Source organism: Cryptomeria japonica, chromosome 10, assembly GCF_030272615.1.
Source record: "Cryptomeria japonica chromosome 10, Sugi_1.0, whole genome shotgun sequence".
In the NCBI taxonomy this organism is placed as follows: domain Eukaryota; kingdom Viridiplantae; phylum Streptophyta; class Pinopsida; order Cupressales; family Cupressaceae; genus Cryptomeria; species Cryptomeria japonica.
Genome location: NC_081414.1, coordinates 446,244,082 through 446,264,224, shown reverse-complemented (window position 1 = coordinate 446,264,224; position 20,143 = coordinate 446,244,082). Strand labels below are relative to the sequence as shown.

General features: G+C 35.6%; 1 protein-coding gene across 4 annotated transcripts in view; it reads right to left on the bottom strand.

Annotated features, from left to right (window-relative positions):
• Positions 1-19,110, bottom strand: part of LOC131067541 (alpha-ketoglutarate-dependent dioxygenase alkB) — a 98,976-nt gene extending 79,866 nt beyond the window's left edge. For 3 of the 4 annotated variants that reach the window (XM_058002595.2, XM_058002596.2, XM_058002598.2), the window contains exons 1-5: positions 18,719-19,110; positions 18,342-18,643; positions 9,329-9,464; positions 9,064-9,130; positions 8,817-8,938 (exon numbers count right to left, since the gene is read on the bottom strand). In XM_058002595.2, the coding sequence (XP_057858578.2) occupies positions 8,817-8,938; positions 9,064-9,130; positions 9,329-9,464; positions 18,342-18,643; positions 18,719-18,974 (883 nt within the window). In that variant the 5' untranslated portion in view covers positions 18,975-19,110. Of the gene's footprint in view, positions 1-3,791; positions 3,888-8,816; positions 8,939-9,063; positions 9,131-9,328; positions 9,465-18,341; positions 18,644-18,718 lie in introns of all 4 variants that reach the window. The other variant, XM_058002597.2, reaches the window with a different exon arrangement.
• Positions 19,111-20,143: the final 1,033 nt, after the last annotated feature.

Here is a 20,143-nt window from a genome sequence, read left to right as displayed (position 1 = left end):
CCAATTAGATAACTGTTAGTACTACTAACCAGCTTTACAATGCACAATATGGATTACAATTTAAGGGAAATCACTATTCCAAAGATAGATGGCAAGGCCAGCCTCTTCCACTTATGCAGTGGGACAAGAAAGAACAACAGAAACTATTGTTAGTACTACTACCAGCATTACAATATGAATCATAGCATATAAGAGTGATGAGCCAAGTGCAATAACATGACCAACAGCTGCAAATGAAACCAAGTCCTTTCTCTTCACACCAATGAACTCACACACCCCAAAACCAACTCCAAACACCAAAAACTCTAATTCTGATATACTCCCAGCACGCTGAAAACACACAGACCAGCAACACCAAATCCCACTAAAACACTCACAACTCACCCAATTCTTAACCAAATGACATGAAATTGAAAGCAAATGATCACTAGGAGGTAGGCAATCATTCCTAAGACAACAAAACATGGCAAACCGACCCCAATAATTTATGCATGCATTCCAAAGTGCTCAGCCACATGGTACGGCCAGCTAAGGTACGATTTTGCAAAAATAAAATCCAAAACACCATTTTAAGCTCTATAAACTTGGAAAATGAATCGCCTAAACCAAAAAGAAAGATAGATGAAATACCCAGTATAAGGAGAATGACACACTGAGACCTGCGACCCAAAATCCACTTCAACACACTCCACGACTAGCAACAAGAACACACTACAGCACTCCCAAAAATCAGAAATCTAATATATAAATCTGCAACATTATCTTCAATCCACTCCTCTGAATGAAGAGCAATCTCTGGCTCGACTAGTTGTTGTATTGCAAGCAAGAAATCAAGCTATGGCTAGGAGGTAAGTGTTCCTCGAAGCTTTCACTCTGCATTTCGGTAGCATTTCATTATAAATATTCTTGGATACCAAAAACAAGAGCCCAACACTCTTGTTTATAGATTTTGTGTCTCCAAATTCAAATTCACATTCCCTCCAAATGAACGCCAAACCCAAATGTACATTCACTTCACATTATTTTGAAATTACATTTCATTTCTCCTTTCTCCAAATCGACCTTCTCATAGGAGCAAATATACTTTATAAAAATGACAATAAAATCATAATGTGGCATCCAAGGTAGATAAGTGAAATATATTATTAAATTAACTTATTTCTCCATAAGGCGTCCATCTTGCCTTATTAATATTTCACTTTATAAAGTATTTTTCCTCAACAATAAATCGCCCTATATATAATTAAAGAAATAACTTAGATATCAATATAACTTAACCAATCCCTTTAGAATAAATCGTCCAACCTTTACCTTAAGTAATAATTTAATATAAAACACCGTTTTTCATCAAATACTAAACCTGCCAAAACAAGCTCCAAGGATATGGGGAAACAAGCTGAGAGAATTGCCCTGCCAGAAATAGTCGTTGAACTGAGTTGAAGAACCCTTCCCAAGAACAGCACCAAAAAATGTTTGGAAGACCAACTGCTCAAACTGACCTACCGAAAATAGCCATCTGAATAGGCCTGCTGACATCCTGCTAAAAATAGAACTGTTAAAAATAGTACTTACTAAAAATAGCATACTACTAAAAATAGTAAGTGTTTCCAAAGTGATTTTAACCACATTCTGAGCAGCTGTCGCACTTACTAAAAATAGTAAGTCCAAAAAAAGTCACTTGATGCAGATACATGTCGAACCATCTTGAAGCTCTCTGAAAACCCAGAAGGAATCCAGAATCCAAACTGTCAAACTCCCACATACACCCCCTGAAAACACCAAAGAATCCTCCTAGAAAATAGGAAACCCTAATTTCTACTCCCGACTAGCCTACGGGCCTCCGAAATAGGCTAACGGCCAACTAAACTTACGTACATTTGGATGTGCATTGATCCAGTGATCTTGAATATTCTTAGCTAGACTAATGCTTGGGTGCTTCCTCTTAGGGGGAGCAGGAGTGAGTTTTATAGGGGGAGTTATGGCCCCTTTTGTCCTTCATGTCAAAGGGGGAGAGATGTAATGAGATGCAAAGATGTGATGTGCAGAGATGTTGAGTAAGTTTGCAAAGTTGTGTGTTTGTTGTTGATGGATGTTTCCATCAATGACAAAGGGGGAGATTGTTGCAAATGCAATGTTGATGGTTGTCATTAATGGTTGTCATTGATATCAACATATTGGAGTTGGTGATTCAAAAGATGTGTTCCCGGAATTTTTGGTGCTCCGTAAGATGTGTCCCAGTCAATATTTTATTTGCTAGTTTCGATGGTAATCTAGATTTGTCTGTTTACCAAATATGGTGTTGATCGAATGTATTCATGAATATCTTGGTTTTATTCTTTTTTTTTTTTGCTATGTTGGGTAGTGCTTTTTGGGTCCAAATTAGGTCCAGACTTCGAGGATGAGTAACGAAAATTGTGTAGCGTGTGAGTCATGATTTGGGTCCGGAATTTGTGATGGATGTAACGTGTTGATTTAACCGATGATGAGTGTTGTGGTATGGTCTACTTCTCATTCCTTCCCACCACCGAAATGTTTAGTGTTGACCTATTTTAAATCTCTGTCTTGGCCGACTTAGAATATTATGTTTCTCGGAGACAGTATAAATAAGTGGATGATCTGAATGTATGATGTATGGAAGATGTGCAAGACTGAAAAGGAAAAATCCGATTGATGATATGTTAAGTGTGTTGTTGCTAAGAAGGCACCAAAAACAAAACTGGTATTGCAGATTGTGTTATAGTGGTGGATTCTCTTTTTCTTTCTTCTTCCTTCGGCAGTGAGCCCACCTGTAGTGAGCATTATGGCAGTGAGCCACCCTTTGTAAAAATCACCTTAATCGGTGTTATATATTGAGAACTAACATTCTCCGTGGTTTTTCCCTTCTTGGGTTTTCCACGTCATATCTAATGTTCATTGTGTGATTTGTTTTGTGTATGTGCTTTCATGTTATATCTACATTAAATAATTTTGTTGATTATTCCGGATGTTTGTAATAATTGAAGAAAAAGTTTAAGTTGTCAACTGATTCACCCCCCCTCTCAGTTGCCCGGATATTTAACAATAGCTAGTTATATTGTCTAAACTGTAATAAGGGAAGTAAAAGAGGGTTTGGATGTTCATATTGTTTAGCTCTGATTTGTAAAATTCTGAGACTCTGTTTTGTGTAAGCTCACTGTAAATTTGTTTGAACCGGGTCTTAGTATGTTTAACCCAACACCCTAAGCTAAATAAGGACTTATGTTTGTTTCTCATGGTAGGGTTATACCACTATCCACCTATCAATTAGTTTTTCAAAGTTTACCAATGATCAATTGGACTCAAGGGTAAGTGCAAGTATGCAACTCTTTCATTCTTTACGCCAAGTAAGGGTGGTGGACATTGACTGCACTCCTATGTGCTTATTATGAAACCTTGGCCAAGGTGGCACTGCAATCAGCATGCATTTGTCAATTCACGAGTCAGATACACCACTAGCCAGAGTAATGTGCAAGTTAGGGGGTACCTATAGTGTATGACCGGTTAGTCAATGTAGATTCTAAACACCAGCCTTAGAGGCTCAATGGCAATTGTTCTATCTTCTATTTGCTACCCTCATGAAGGGTCAGACCCTTCTAGTAGGAAGTGGCACGAGGGACTTATGTCCGTGGTTGGGCAGAAAAGCCCTTGATGATGCTCTCCCTCTCCCAATTGTAACGAGTTAAACATCTGTTCTTTGGAAAGTTCGTTATTTTGTAAACTCTTAACCCTTCTATTTTAAAAAAAAAATATAAAGTTGATGACTCCACTATCACCTTCACTATCACCTTCCTTTGTAGGTTCTTCAAAAGATGACTCCATTTATGTATTCTTCCTCTTTCTTGTAGTGTTCTTGACTTCCTCTTCGTTCCCTGCAATTACTTGTAAGGTCAAGGACTTCCATTTGAAAATAGAGGACCATGAAGGATCATACTTTGTATCCAACTGAAATTTGCCAACTACAACTAATAGTATCTTGTATAAACTACATCCAAAACAAATGCAAATACATGTTGTATCATATTAAATGCACCCACACACATTTTACATTAGTACATAAACTTTAACTCCATCTTGAGGAGAGAGCCTGAAGTTGCAAAACATAAGGCAAGACTTTAAGATCAAATTTCTTCTGAACAAGCAACTCTAAATAAGCTAGCACCATGAAAGAAAAGAATGCCCAGTATATTCTTCTAGAAAGGCAAAAAATTTACAATGGTAAGACCTAACAAATCTTGGCACACATAAATGAATTGAAAAAAAAAAACTAAACAACTGGACTAAAAAACATGATAGTTAATAGAAATGGACAACAATTGAACAAACTAAATATATAAGAGTGTAAAAAAAGATAGATACACACACCATTGCAACAACCCAACCCTCCCTGCCTATTTTGGTCTAACAATTTTCACAGCCTACAGTGCATAGAAACACAAATAATTTAAGAATTTAATCAATGTTTTGCTTATCAATATTATAAACAATCTGGCATTACAGTTCATTTATATCTATGTAGACTTGTACTAAAGCCATGAAATGAGATCTTTGCTAACTTGTTCTGCAAGGTGGAAACCAAAGCTCCAAGAGTTTCAAGATGGCCCACCTAAAAATTATAAGTGAAAAAGGCAACAAATTTTATTTAAAAATTCTTTGAGTTTCATATAAGTAATCACAACAAACTATTACCCACCAAACAAATAAACACTATAATCTAAAATATAAATTTTGGATTTCGTTTTTACTTGTGAAAACAAGGAGAACATTGCTTACTTTCTATTTTACAATCCTCGTGAATCCTTGATGAAGCTACTGCAGGGCTTTTGTTTGTAAAGTTCATAACTTTATATTTAACCAATTTTTTATGGGCATTCTGTACATTTACAAATCCATTCAAAGATTGTCATTGCTCAGGCTAACAAAAAACTTTGAACTCTGGAATTGTTGCAGTTTGTGATCCATTGGAATCCATGTTCAAGACAAGGAGAAAAAACAGTGCATCATGTTATCCATTGACCAAGATAATTTCCTAACAAGTAAGCATTGGAGTAAACGTGATGATCAAAGATTACAAGAAATCTCTAATCAGCATCCTCAATGAAAATTCTATCATGTTGAAAATTGTCCATGGCAGCTATTTCCACTCTTTATCCATGTTATTCTTGTTATTACCAAAAGATAAGGAATTAACTGCATATTGATATTCCTCCATTTTTGTGAGAATATTGGCATTGGCCTTGGAGGAATAGCCAATGGTTGTTGTTGCAAAAGGGTTTTGATAGGGAATGAGTATTGTTAGATTATGGGCATCACATGAAAAGTTGGATAATGATATGATTCCATCAATAGTTGTCTAACAATAGATTTCATCTCTTTGAATGAAACTACATTGTTTTTAGCACCAACATTATGAGAAATCTCATGCTCTTTAATAGCATGCAATTGATTTCTAGAAATCAATAATGGAGCATACCAAAAATCTCTAAAAATTTAACAATTTGCATCATACAATTTGTTTTTCTGCTCCCTAAAAGTTTGCAAATTCAATGAAAGGTCATACTTTTGAATGGGTTGAAACATACAAGTCCATCATGCAAACTTTTAGGGAGCAGAAAAGCAACTTGTTTGATGCAAATTGTTAGATTTCTATAAATATTGGTATGCTCCATTATTGATTTCCAGAAATCAATTGCATGTTGTTAAAGAGCATGAGATTTCTCATAATGTTCATGTTGAAAACAATGTAGTTCCCTTCAAAGAGATGGAATACATTGTTAAGCAGTCTAGAGGAACCATATTATTCTTCAACTTCTCAAATGATGCCCCATAATGTAACAATTTTCGATCCCTATCAAAACCAAAAGAGCATGAGTTTGAACGGGTCAAGTACAACCCTATTTAAACAGGAAAAGACATTTCTCTAAAAACCTTTTTGCAACAACAGCCATTGATTATTCCTTCAAGGACAATCCCGATATTCTCAAAACAATGGAGGACTATTAATATGCAGCTAATCCCTTGGTTTTTGGCAACAACAATAGCATGGTTAAAAATAAGGTGGAAATAGCTGCAATGGACAATCTTTAGCATCATAGAATCCTCATTGAGGATGCTCATCAGAGGTCCCCTATAATCTTTGATCATCATGTTCACTCCAAAGCTGGCTTGTCAAGAAACCATTCAGGCTAATGGATAGCATGTTGCACCGTTTTTTCTCCTTGTCCTGAACATAATAATATGGGTTCCAATGAATCACAAACTACAACAATCCCAAAATTTAAAGTTTCTCATGAGCCTGAGCAATAGCAGTCTTTGAATGGATTGGTAAATGTACAGACTACCTATGAAAAGTTGGTTAAATATGAAGCAATAAATCTACAAACAAAAGCCTTACAATTGCTTCATCAAGGATTGATATGGATTGTAAAATAGAAAGTAAGCAATGTTATCCTTGTTTTCACAAGTTACTTTTACAAAGTGAAACCCAAAACATTATTTCAGATTATGGTATTTATTTGTTTGATGAGTAATAGTGTGGTGTGATTACTTACATGAAACTAGAAGAATTTCTAAATAAAATTTGTTGCCTTCTTCACTTTTAGTTTTTAGGTGGGTCATCCTAAAACTATTGAAGCTTTGATTTTCACCTTGCAAAACAAGGTAACAGAGATCTCATTTCACAACTTTAGAAAAAGTCTACATAAATATACATGAATTGTGATGTTGGGTGATAAGCAAAATATTGTATTGATTAAATTCTTAAATTATGTTTTGCACTTTAGGGTGTGAAAATTGTTCTACCGGAAAAGGCGGGAAGGGTTGGGTTGCTACAGTGGTCCATGCATATCTACCCTTTACACGCTTATATATTTAGTTTGTTCACTTAGTGTCTGTGTTTGTTAGCTTTCATGCCTCTTTTGGTTCAGTTGTTTAGTTTTTTAATTTTATTTTTTAATTCATTCATGTATACAAAGATTTGTTAGGTGCATTTACCATTGTAAGTTTTTTGTTTTTCTAGAAGAATATATTGGGCTTTCTTTTCTTACATCATGTTAGTTTATTTAGAGTTGCTTGTTCATAAGAACTATGATCTTAAAAGTCTTGCCTTAGGGTTCTCACCTCTTGAGGATGGAGATAAAGATTATGTGCTCATGTAAATAGTGCCACTCAATCAGATGCATTCCATAGGCATTGTGGAGCTATTTGCCATGGGGATCATAGCAGATTCAATGAAAGCTCATACCTTTGAATGGGCTGAAACATATAAGTCCACCATTAAACACCTTGAAGATATAGTGCAAACTTTTAGAGAGCAGAAAATAAAATAGTATGATGCAAAGCAGAAAATTATTCTTTCGTCTTCTATTTTGTATGCCTTCCATGATCATAACATGCAGGAAAATGATAATGTAGAAGAGAGGACAGAAATTCACAAGCTTGCAATAGAGGAACTTAGGGGAGCACAAACCTCTACATATGTCAGCAAAGCAGAGAAAGGGCAATTTCAAATTGGATATTGTTCAGAGAGACTGAGTATGTTTTGGAGGTTCAAGAGATCAGGATGAGTACAATCTTGTTACCTAAAGCATCCCAGGTCAGAGGTTTGATTTCCAGGTTTCAGAATGTTCAGAAGAGCAAGGAAGCCGCTGCTACTGCATCAGAATTGCCAGAGGAGATGGTCAACAATTTAGAGTAGCTATTTTAGCCATTAATATTTTTAGAGTTTAGTTATTGATAGGTAGCATTGTAGAAAGCTAGAAGTTATCTTCAGACCAAGTATCTGTGATTGAAACTTGTTTGTCAATTTCCTTTTTGAGACAGGTAGGCAGCATTGCATGGATACAGATACAGATGCAGATACCACTATTTTCCAAGACTCCCTAATAACATGTGATTTTATTGAAGCATTTGTTTTGTTGATGAAATTATATGTATAGGTATAAACATTTTGGAATATAGTGGCGGTAAGTCTATATTACTTCTCAACTTCCACGTAATGGAAATCTTATCTTATAGCTTACACGTGTGTTAATAAATATTTTATATATGTATATATGGTCACAGATTGACAAACCATGCAGAATACATAAAATATTTGTCAATATGCTTCTACAATTTTTTGTGTCAGCTAGGCCAATGTTGTTCTTCCAATTTTCGGTTTTATAAGGATGAAGGACCTTTTCTGAACCCCAACTGATTTTTCCAAAAAAACAAAAAGAAAACATCTGATAACTTCATGGTTCAAAGTAACATAATGCAAGCCAGCTGTCCATGAATATAACTTCACAAGATAAACAAAGTTAGAGAAAGGACTATCTCCTAACGAACTCATGGATTCTTATTCCTAAACAAGGCAAAGACTGATACATCAGCATCTTTAAATAGATAATAAGCCTCCTTTGTCCTAAGAGACACACTAAAATGAACCACTCCATCTCTAATTCGGGTAAGCAGGCACCTCTAAATTTGCCAATGTTTGCACATATGGAGCTCTTCCTAAACTTTGTTTTGAGATTACGATGAGGAATTGTTAGTCCATGCGACAAGTTGCACATAAGAGAATCCTTGAAATTTTGTGTATTGCAGACAACTGTAAGGAGAACAATAATTTTATGTCTATAGAAAATGAAGTTAATGTATTGTGTAGTAAATAATATCCAGCTAATTTATTCTTACAGCTAGGAATATGAGTTATTCTCTAATATCTGCAAAGGAGCTGAAAAAAACAACTAAAGGGAAAAAATATAAGTTGTTTTACAATCTACATTGAGTGAATTCAGAAAATTTATTGTAGGACTAACCATGAAAACATTGCCTTGCAGGCCCAGCCATAAGCACAACATCTCCACTTCGAAGGAACATGGCAAATGGTGTATCCTCCCTAGATTCTCCTCCCAAGAGGAAAATTGCTTTGCAACCTAGGCTGCAACCATAGAAGTATTGTATATGAGCTTTGATGTATGTTCAAGTCCCATGCTATTACTTATTAGATGTAAAGATATTATAAAAGAAGAAAGAGGATAATATCTTGATGGAGGCATCCAATACCTTATGCTTACAATAGGCTTACTCCAATCAGCTTCCATGTCATCCAGATGACCTCCCAGCATGTCATCTTTTATCAGAAATTATGAAAGCTTTAGTCCTTTTTACCTAGAAAACTTTCTAATGCCAAAAGAAAAGAACAAAAATACTAAACTTAATCAGAACACACTTTATACAAAAACATTACAATCTTCTTGTGTCTAATTTAAAACTGCATTGACCTCTCAAACTAGAAAAACTTATCATGCTTTGGATTAATAAATGATACCAGAACCAAAATAGTTGACAATTGCAGCTTCTGCATGAAACTCCCCCTTTTGCATGGCAGGCCTTGCTAGTTCTTTTGCAAGCTGAGAAAGCTTGTGCGGAATTTTAACATGTGGAAGGGAAACATCATAGTTACGCTGCAAAATAAGGCCCCTTTTAGCTAAGAAAATTTTGGTTTTTAATATAGCAACTATATATCTTAAATAGTAGGCATTGTATAAGAAACTAATGGTTAATAAAAACATGAAATTAATTTTCAGTGCTTGGCAAAATAGAAAATGCTAAGACATGAAAATAATTCACATATTCTAGATATGTTAAATAAAATGAATTATATTAGAAAAACAAATTACCTGAAATAAAATTATCAGAAAAACAAACAATGTAGATATATGTTTGTTTGGTTATTTTGTTGATTTTGATTTTTGTGAGCACTGTGTTTGGTAACAAAGTGAAGTTTAATTCAAATAACATTAGAGCAAAAAGATTAACGGAAGTAATTCATATTGATGTATTTGGTCCTGTGAATGCTGCTTCTATTGGAAAATCCCATTACTATCTTCCTTTATCAATGACTTCTCCTGTCATACTTGGATTAATTTTCTGAGACATAAATCTAAAGCTTTTAGCAAATTTAAAGATTTTAAAGTTCTTGTTGAAAATCCAACGGATTGGGAAATAAAAGCATTAAGATCAAATAACAGAAGAATATCGTAGATATGGCAGTATTGTAAAGCAAAAAGAACTCCATATACACCACAACAAAATGGCACCGCAAAAAGGATGAACAAGATGTTAATGGACAAAGCCATATGTATGTTAAGTAATGCTATATCGGATCAATGTTTTAGACCAGAGCCTATAAGTACAACCTATTAATTAATTAATAGATCACCTTGTTCAAATTTATGATAAAACTTCATATGAACTGTAGACAGATAAGAAACCCTTTGATTCACACATCAGATTATTTGTTTGTGAGGATTTTGTTCATGTGCCTAAGAAAGAAACAATGTAAGTTGGATTTCAAAGCTAATAATGTACTTTTGTTAGCTACTACAATTATGTCAAGCATTATAAACTTTGGAATCCTCTAAAGATTGACAATGGCATATTCTAAAGATGTAACTTTTAGAGCACTTAAGAGTTAAGTCTAATTAAGTACAGCCAAAAGAAAAGTAAAAGAGAACCATGCATTTTAAAACCAAAATTGAGAAGCAAGAAGATGCATAGGGGAAGGAACAAGATGAGTAGGAGAATGTAGAGGATGAAGAAGGTTTAGATTCAAAGATTTCAAAGGAAGAATAAAAAGAACCTCTTACCATACCCTTATTAGAATATTGTAATGTTTCTTTAATGGTCATCTTAGTCTTTTTAGTCGTCTTTAATTAGTTTCTATTTTTCAGCTTCAGTTTACGATTGTTTCTTTTAGAAACATCGTCTCTTGTAAATTCTTTATATAGAGCTCTCACTCTATTGTTTATTATCATTGAATATTTTAACATGGTATCAGAGTAGGCCAATGGGATTTCATAAAATTTGGCAAATTCGTAATCTCTTATCTGAAATTTTTTCCAGAAATTTGGTTTTTCAATTTTTTATAAATCTTTGGAGGTTTTGTTGAAATCTTTACAGAACTTCATGGGCTCTTTTGGAGCTATAATTCAAAATTTTTGTGGGTTCATGGACCTGTGTTCGTAGGCAATTTGGGTGCTACGTTTGAAAATCGTGGAGATTTTCTTCTATTTTTTCGTGCTCACGGATTTCTGGTTTATGTTCGCAACTATGGTGTTTCAGATCTGCAACCCGCATTTGTATTCAGCATCCTACGACCTAGGGTTTTAGATCCTTTGTACTTGCGGTCTAGGGCTTCATGGAGTCGGGTGTTGTTCGATGTCTTCATCTCCCTACAACAATGTGACAAGGGCACGCAATTTGCCTCTTTGTTTGGTCCACTAGAGATGTTCTAATGGGTTTAATAAAAAATTTCCCTTAAAAAATTTCTGATGGATTTTCATAATTTTTTCCCTTAAAAAATTTTGTGAGTGTTTTAATAATTTTTATCCTAAAAAAATTATTTTGTTTGGTTTATAATTTTTTACCTAAAAATTATTCTGTAAGGTTTATAATTTTCTCCTCAAAAATTATTATAAGGGTTTTTCAATTTTTGCCTCAAAAATCGTGTTGGGTTTTGCCTGATTTTATCCTCAAAAATCATGGGTACAAGTGTTCCTATCTTAGGGTTTTTACCCTTATTTTCCGAAAAAAAATGATGCTTTGAAAACTTCAATTTCTGAGTTTGCCGTTTTTTTCCTCAAAAATCGTGGCTTCTTGCAGTCTGTTTTGGGGTGTCATGCTCATCTACAAAAGTTTGTGTATGATTTGTGTTATCCATAAGTTCTCTAGATTCTGGGAGGGTCAGTGGCAGGCTCATCTCAGTGACAAAGTTAGTGGCAAGCTCATGTCGCAAAACGTTCTAAGAAGAAGTGGGCAGCCTTCTCTATTTTTCTTTGGATAGTCAAAACAATGACCATTAAGGGAGGTGGTATTAGAATATTGTAATGTTTCTTTAATGGTCATCTTAGTCTTCTTAGTCGTTTTTAGTTTGTTTCTATTTTTTAGCTTCAGTTTACAATTGTTTCTTTTAGAAACATCGTCTCTTGTAAATTCTTTAGATAGAGCTCCCGCTCTATTGTTTATTAACATCGAATATTTTAACAACCCTTGCACAAGTCCACGACGCAAAAAAACTAGTCGATAGGCATAGCCCACCAAATTTCCATTTGTAATTTTTTTTATCTTGTACAAATGATGAATCCATATTTGTGAAGGGAGCTCTTCTTCGTATGAGCATGAATCTTGGAAGCCATTCAGGATAAGATGATGGCCTTGGACAAATTGTGACTTGGCCTCCAGTTGAGCTACCGAGGAAGGAAACCCACTAGTTGCAAGTGAATGTTAAAAACAATTCAATGCAGATGGACAGTTAAATTGGTAAGAGACAAGGTTGGTGGTAAAAGGGCGATTTTAGTGAAGTTCCCTCTCCTATTGCAAAAATAACTTCCATTAGATTCCTATTTTCTATTATTGTTGCTTATGATCTAGAAGTAGAGCAAATGTATATTAAATTGTTTTCTTGCATGGGGATATTGCAGAAGAAATTTACATGAAACAACCTGATGGTTTTGTGGTGAATTGGAAAGAAAACTTAGTTTGCATAATCATTGTATGATCTAAAGTAATCACCATGAATGTGATATCAAAAACTCAATTTTTATGCATTGGTCTATGGGTTTGCTAGAAGTGAATGTGATCATTGTGTTTATTTTAAATTAATTGATGATCAATTGCTAACCATTATCTTGTAAGTAGATGACATGTTGTTCATTGGAAATAGTATGGAAATGATTAAAGATCTCAAGACTCGATTGTCAAGTGCCTTTGACATGAAGGATTTTGGGGCAATGAAGGACATTATGAGCATGGAAATCAACAAGTATCAAGTGGAAGGAAGCTTTGGCTCAATCAAAAAAAGTATGTTTAGACTATTATGTAAAGGTTCAATATGCATGACTATAAACCAATCAATATTCCTTCACGTTTCGATGTTAAGTTGTTATTGAATCAATGTCCTAAGTCAAATAGTGATTTGGGGGATATATTTAATGTTCCTTATGCCAGTGTTGTAGCAAGCCTTATGTATACTATGGTTTGTGCAAAGCCAAATATCACCCAAGAAGTGTAAGTTCTTAGCAAGCTTATGTCTAAACCAGGTAAAGCACAATAGAATTGTGTGAAAAGGGCTTTTAGATATTTGTGAGGGACTTTGATTATTGTATTTGCTATTATGGAACTAATGATGTGGGTAAGATGTTTGTTATATAAGTCTTTGTTAATTCAGATTGGGTTGGTGATTTAGGCAGCAAGAGGTCCACTAGTGGTTATGTGTTCACTCTACTGGAAAAGTTGTCAATTAGTGAGTATGTGGAAACATACAGTTGTGTTGTCTATTCCATAAGTAGAGTACATGGCTAAGACACATGCTTATAAAAAGGTATTGTGGTTACAAAGATCGTGTTCATGTATTGGCCTTGACTGTAAATAGGTCAAAAATAGACATGACGCTTGGAGTACCATCTGTAAATTGATGTGCCATGCTCGTACGAAGCATATTGATGTCCAATATCAATTTGTCAATAAGATGGTTGAAGATGGCAGAGTCACAATACAGAAGGTTAATACTTTGGTTAATATTGTGGATTATCACACTAAGCCAGTATTAGCCTCTTCTAGAGCTTGATTTAATTTTCAATTTCTCATTATGTTTTGCAATATAAATGTCAAGTAAGAGAACATGTGTCATTCACCTTACAAGTCCTAAGCCTTGTAATTAAAATTTAGTTATGTAGGCAATAAGTAACGTTTAGTCTCCCAACATTATGAAATGGGGCCAAATTGAACAGTGAAGTGAGGGAAGCGATTTATTTATTGTTTATTTATTCTCCTAGAAACTTGGGATATTGTGTAAAAGGACATTTAATGGAGAGGTTACAACAATCAGTCATGATTGCAAGTTGTATGAAGATCTTTCAGATTTGGTGCTATGGCAAGGCAATCAACACCCTCGTGGAGTACCTAGGATTGGGATCTTGGTCAAGTTGACCATTATGACCAAAGCTATGATATCTATGATGCATAAGAGGTGTAAAGAGATTTAAGAGGTGTAAGAGAAGTTATAAACCATTCTAGATGCTTGACCATGACCATAGGAGTGTTGGATTTTTGCCATGGCTCATGGTTTTGAATACCTCTTGATGGTTTAATGTTTCCAATTTTCCTTTATATTGGAAGCATGGATAGTGGATTGTATGGTTCTTTGTGTAGACACCCAAAATCAACCATTTACATTTGGTGGATTTATCCCTCTTATTCGCCTATCCCCGCTATCTCATTAATTAAAAAAATCATAATTATTTAATTAATTATTGTTATTCTTCCATTATCCTTGCTAATCTCCCTAAATAGTTAATTAATTTACCTACTCAGCTATACCCCTTGGCCCTCATCTATTAAATTAAATAAATTCCCTTATTTATTTAATTTAATTCATTTATCCTTTTTTCTCCACATGGAATTAAAATTAATTTTTAATTTATCCCCTTTATCTCTCCAAATGTTAAATCCTCCTACTTCTCCCACTTGCACCCTAATCCCATTCCTAATCTGCCTAATTACCCCCCTTAATCATTTGCACATTCCTAATCCGGATCAACCTTTTGCCATAAATGGCCTCACAAGTTGCCCAATCAACCTTAGAGGCTACCCACTTTTGCAAGGGTATCCACAGGGTCCCCTCCTCATGTGTCACACTTAGTGAATTAAAAATTCCTTTATTCTCATTCACCATGTACTTGGAGTGTGGGGATATGAAATCCCTTTCTAGCAAGATCTTTCCCATACTCCAAGGGTACCATTCCCAACCACCACCTTCCTCACCTCCTCTCCTAGGTTGCCACTTGGTAACCTCTCATGCATTGTGAGGACCAATTGATCCTCCACCATTGATCTCATGCATTCAATATTAGCCCTCCAATCCATCTCCCTTCATTCATACTCTATACTTAGCCCTTTTTCTCATAACACATTCATATGCATCTTGAATCCTTGAGCACCCTTATGCTACCAAAATTGTAAGCACACATCAAATCTCACATTGCTAGGCAAATCTACACATCGAAGAGGTCATCATACTGCATTTTGGATAGATTTTGTGATGATTTGACCTCATTTGTAGCCCTATATAGAGTGTCGTTTTGTTTTGTATTTCAATTTATGTCAAATTAAGACTCACATTTCAATGCACACACTTTGTAAATACTTTGATGCAGTCAGAGTGATAAGTGGATTGTGATTTTGTACTTCATCATTTGAGAATAATTCAAGTTTGGGTCTCCTTGGGGTGGAGTTTTTTTCTTACTAAGTTTTCTCCATTATATTCAATGTAACAATTTATATTTTACTAATTTGTTGATTTGTGTTGTATTGCTTCTCCATTATTTCATTGATATAAGTGAATGGCTTAATCACATTGTAAATGGACTAAACTTTATATTCATTATTTCCATATTGTCATTCACCCTAAATTTTCAACATCGTGTAGGCATCCATTTGAAATGAATTTGTTTAAATTCGATTGCGTAAGACTTAAAAAGCCAACAAGATTCATGTTGAACCCTTCCACTTATTTCATATATTTGGTGTGTTTGTAGTGTATCAATTTATCCAAGTTCTACTGCATTGACCGACATAAATAGAATTCATGTGATTTGATGAAATTTGACGAGCTTATATGGGTTGATGAACAATCTTCATCCCATATGTTTCATTGAAGACTGACATACACATAAGGGTTGACGAAGATTGACTAAAAATAAACAATTGAATCTATATTTTCATTTAAACCGAAATATGATAAGAGTCATAAACTGCAGTTCATTGGACATATAGTGTTAATTTAAGCTAAGTAGAGAAAACGTATGAACAACACAACACAAAAGAAAGAAAATTAGAGATAAACGAAGATAAACACACAACACAACATAATTACGTGGTTCACCATTAATGCTACATCCACAGGAAAGCAGGGAACTTTCTTATATTAATCGTCACATCAATACACCATACATAGCCTATACACATCCATTTATACAAACATATACAGCTATCAAATGAAAAGAAGAGAGAAGGTGAAAGGTCATGTGATCGTTGGACTTCACATTCCCAACAATCTCCCACTTGATGTCCAACCAATATAGCCATGAACAGTGACATCCCTACGTTTCCACTTCTAATGTCACATTGCAACCAGCCCTAGAGAAGATTTTAACTTCACCAATGATTGTTCGACAACACTTCGCATGAGTTTTCTCCAAATTTTGTTGGAGTCAATAAAATCTAACAATTGAACATCTTCTCTCAAAACTTTTACAGGCACAAATTCACCCATAAATCCATGATCAGGAACAAATGCACCTATTTGTCCCAAAAATTTCGTTTGATGCATGATTTTGCACATTATTTCCATTACAACAACACTCTCTGCAAGTTCAATTAATCAAAAAACTCCCACACTTGTTCCTCGTAAATCTAAACTAGAAAGTGAATACATTCCACCTATTGACCCCATATTTGTATCTACTGAATTCCTGGCCTAGTAAATAGAATCCCCTTGTGAGCTATCCAAAATAATGGCATTCACACTAGCATCTACAAGTAGCCAAATCATTTCCTTATCAAAGTCTCTAGTCCCAATTGCTGCCCCAACAAGTATCTTTCCATCAGCTTGAATAGGAGAAATCCTCAATGCAAAATTCCACCTAATTCTTTCCATGACATACTCATTTTCATTAAAGGAGGAATATGATCCAATTCCTCATCAACTAAAACACTTGCAACCTCTTCAAAACTTAAACCTGCATGTGCCATAACCACATCAAAAAGCAAGTTTGTTTCCACAACCCTTGTTTCTGTAACCAATGCACTTTCTTGTATAAAATCCCGCACTTCACATATTGCCAAGTGTGTCTCTCATGGAATCTAATTCTTCCGAGCTTTAAGAGCACCACCAAAGAGCCTAAGAAGGTGACCAAATCTAGCAACCTCTAATACGAGAGTATTATAGACAGCTTGATGGAAGGCCTCTTTGTTGAGAGTAACAGCCTCTCAATCAACAGAGAGTTGGACTTGCAACTTCACTGCTTTTATTGCTTGGACTGCATCCCAGTCCTCTAAACATTTGCTCTCTCCTTTGTTAACTTCATCAAAATGACTTTCACGATCCATCCAACTTGCACTACTACCAATATACTTTGCATCCCGAGAAGAAACATCAACAAGACCTTTTCAAGAGCTATAATCTCATCCAGGAGATAAACTAACACCATAACCTATGCATGGAGAGCCTTGACCATCAAGGCCTCTCCCTCCACTACCTCCAAGCACAAAAGCAGCACTACCAGTACTCGTTGTATGGCCTCCTCGACAACATGCCTCTTCTCAATGTCTACAAACTGACGTGCACCATCATCTCTAGCCTCGTCTCCAAGTCGAGTAACAATTTGAACTTGCTAACCCTCTTCTTGGCCGATACACAAGCTTCTCCTCTCAATCGCTACAAATATTTTGTGCTCTACCACTTGACTCCAAACTGCATCCTCCTCATCTTGGGAGGCAAACTCCCCAGCAAATTCAATTTGGGTACTAACCACTAGTTCTTCCTCAATTCCACCAGGTAATATTCCTTGGAAACCTCTTTCAATACATGCCATAACTACATAAAGAGTGGAGAAAGAAACAAACCCAATATCCTCCTCTTCAGCTAAATCCTCCTCTTTTTTCCAACCACTCTACCAATGTTCACGGCAGATTGTTTCAGCTTCCACTTGCACAGCATCACTCTTTGCCAAGTCTAACTCCTCAATGTTTAAATTGCTAAGAAATTCCTCAATAATGGAATCAACCACACCAACAACTCCCACTTCAATATGATCCTCTAGTACATATCGGGAGAATGGAGAGGAAAGGAACAAAAATCCATTATCAAGCTCCCAAACATCACTTTCTTCCATCTATGCTCAATAACTTCTCTGTGACTCCGATACCGATTGTTAATTTAAGCTGAGAAAAGAAAACATATGAACAACACAAAACAACAGAAAGAAAATTAAAGACAAACGAAGATAAACGCAACACAACATAATTGCATGGTTCACCATTAAAGACTACATCCACATAATGCAGAAAACTCTCTTATATTAATCATTACATCAATACACCATACATAGCCTGTACACATCCATTTAAACAAACATACACAGCTATCAAATGAAGAGACGAGACAAGGTGAAAGGTCATGGACCGTTGGACTTCACATTCCCAACATATAGAGGGTATATGGGGGGATGCGAGGTATTTCCATAGAAAGAGAGAAGTGTGGCTATAGACAAATGTAGAACCTTTGACCAGTCGAACTGCAATCCAAGCGTAGCCCAGCGTAGTTTTTTAACAAGTGTCGAAGCCGCGATTGATTTCGATTTGGATGGGAGAGCAGCCTCCTCCATGAATTCCCAGGTACCATTCGAGAGTTGAACTAGATGCTGGCGGTTGGGTCCCGCGTGAGCAGACCATAAATTGTGGATTGGCCCATAAAATTCAGTGTGATTTGTTCTGCTGGGAGGTTGAGGGAAACTCCCCAAACTCTCCTTGATCAATCCAAACTGCTCGTCAATGTCCAGTGCCCCGAGAAGAAAGTAGAATCCTGATTGATAAATAATGTCATCGCCGAAGAAAAGAAAACAAACATAAGAAGAGAGATAGAGATGTAGACACGTACCAGGGCGCTGTGTAATGGTGAAGACAGGCCAAGGGCAGGGGTAGTCGAGCTTGGCAATGGAGACATTGAGTGGGAGATTATCGTGCTTTATGTTAGAGAAATCTATGACATTTGTGAGGTCAGTCGGGGGTAGGTCATCTGTGAGCTTTGCCTTGTGAACGGAGCCTCGCAGAGCCTTGTACAATTTGTAGCGCTTCTCGGCCTTCCTAAATTCAGTACGTTGCGCCTCTCCTTTAATGGCTTCTTCGTAACCCATGCCTGTGCCTCAGCAATACGCAATCTGCCTTACTCTACTTAAATGGCTTCTCCGTAACCCATACCTATGCCTCAACAATACGCAATCTCCATTCCATTCCTCAAAACTGTTTACGATTGAAAATAAATAAAGCTGGTGCTTATAGGCCATAATAATAAATTATATGAATTTAACCTTAATATTTAGGGCCTCGCCTAGTCGAGTTGTTTTATAGATGTTTTCCTTATTTTTATTATTTTTTGAAAAAAGTTGGCAATGCCACTTAATATATTTTATTGAAAAGAATCAGAAAGAAAAACTTTGATCCTTGCTCGATATTACATAGAAAGGTTGTGAAACTTAAATCCCTAAGATGCCACAAAAGTACAATATATCTTGTACTATCCAGAATACTAAATGTCGTAAATCATCTCTAAGTGTCAAATGCTTCCTGAAGTATGTTGACCAAGATGAAGTCCGAACCAAAACATCATGAAAGTTGAACACATTTACATATCAATCCACAGTTTGCCTCGCTTCATAGATGCTCAAATCAACATTCATACACATCATTCAGATACTTCACAACCACGGAACCCTGCAATTATAATACCTCACATACACATTTGTATAACCGTGTACAATATTATCCTGTACCCATGTCCTCCAAAATTATTTTTCTAAGGATTGGAAAATAATCGAGATTACAATTCAGCCCCATCATATTAAGTTCTACCTTCGAACTTCCCATATTTGCCAAATGATCTGCCACCTGATTTCCTTCTCTATACACATGTCAAATAGTAAAATTTACAAATGTATCAATGAGTGCCCATGTGCCAATTGTCAATATTTCTCTTTATGCAAGCGTTGATAATAATAATTGAGTCACCTTTGATGTGAATATAAGAGATGTTCATTTTTTTAACTAGTAGAATGCCTTCAAGCAAAGCATATGCCTCTGCGTAATTGTTAGTACCCGGTGGAATGGAAACAGATTTCAAAGCAAAAACACACCCTGTATGGTCCCTAATGCATACTCCTACTCCTGCATCACCCGGGTTCACTTTAGAGGAGCCATCAAAATTCAATTTAAAATGTGTTGAATTCGGAGGACACCATTTCACTTTATTTTAGTAATCCTCAATCTCGGAAAGCAAGGTGATACCGGAATAGATATGCCCTTCCAG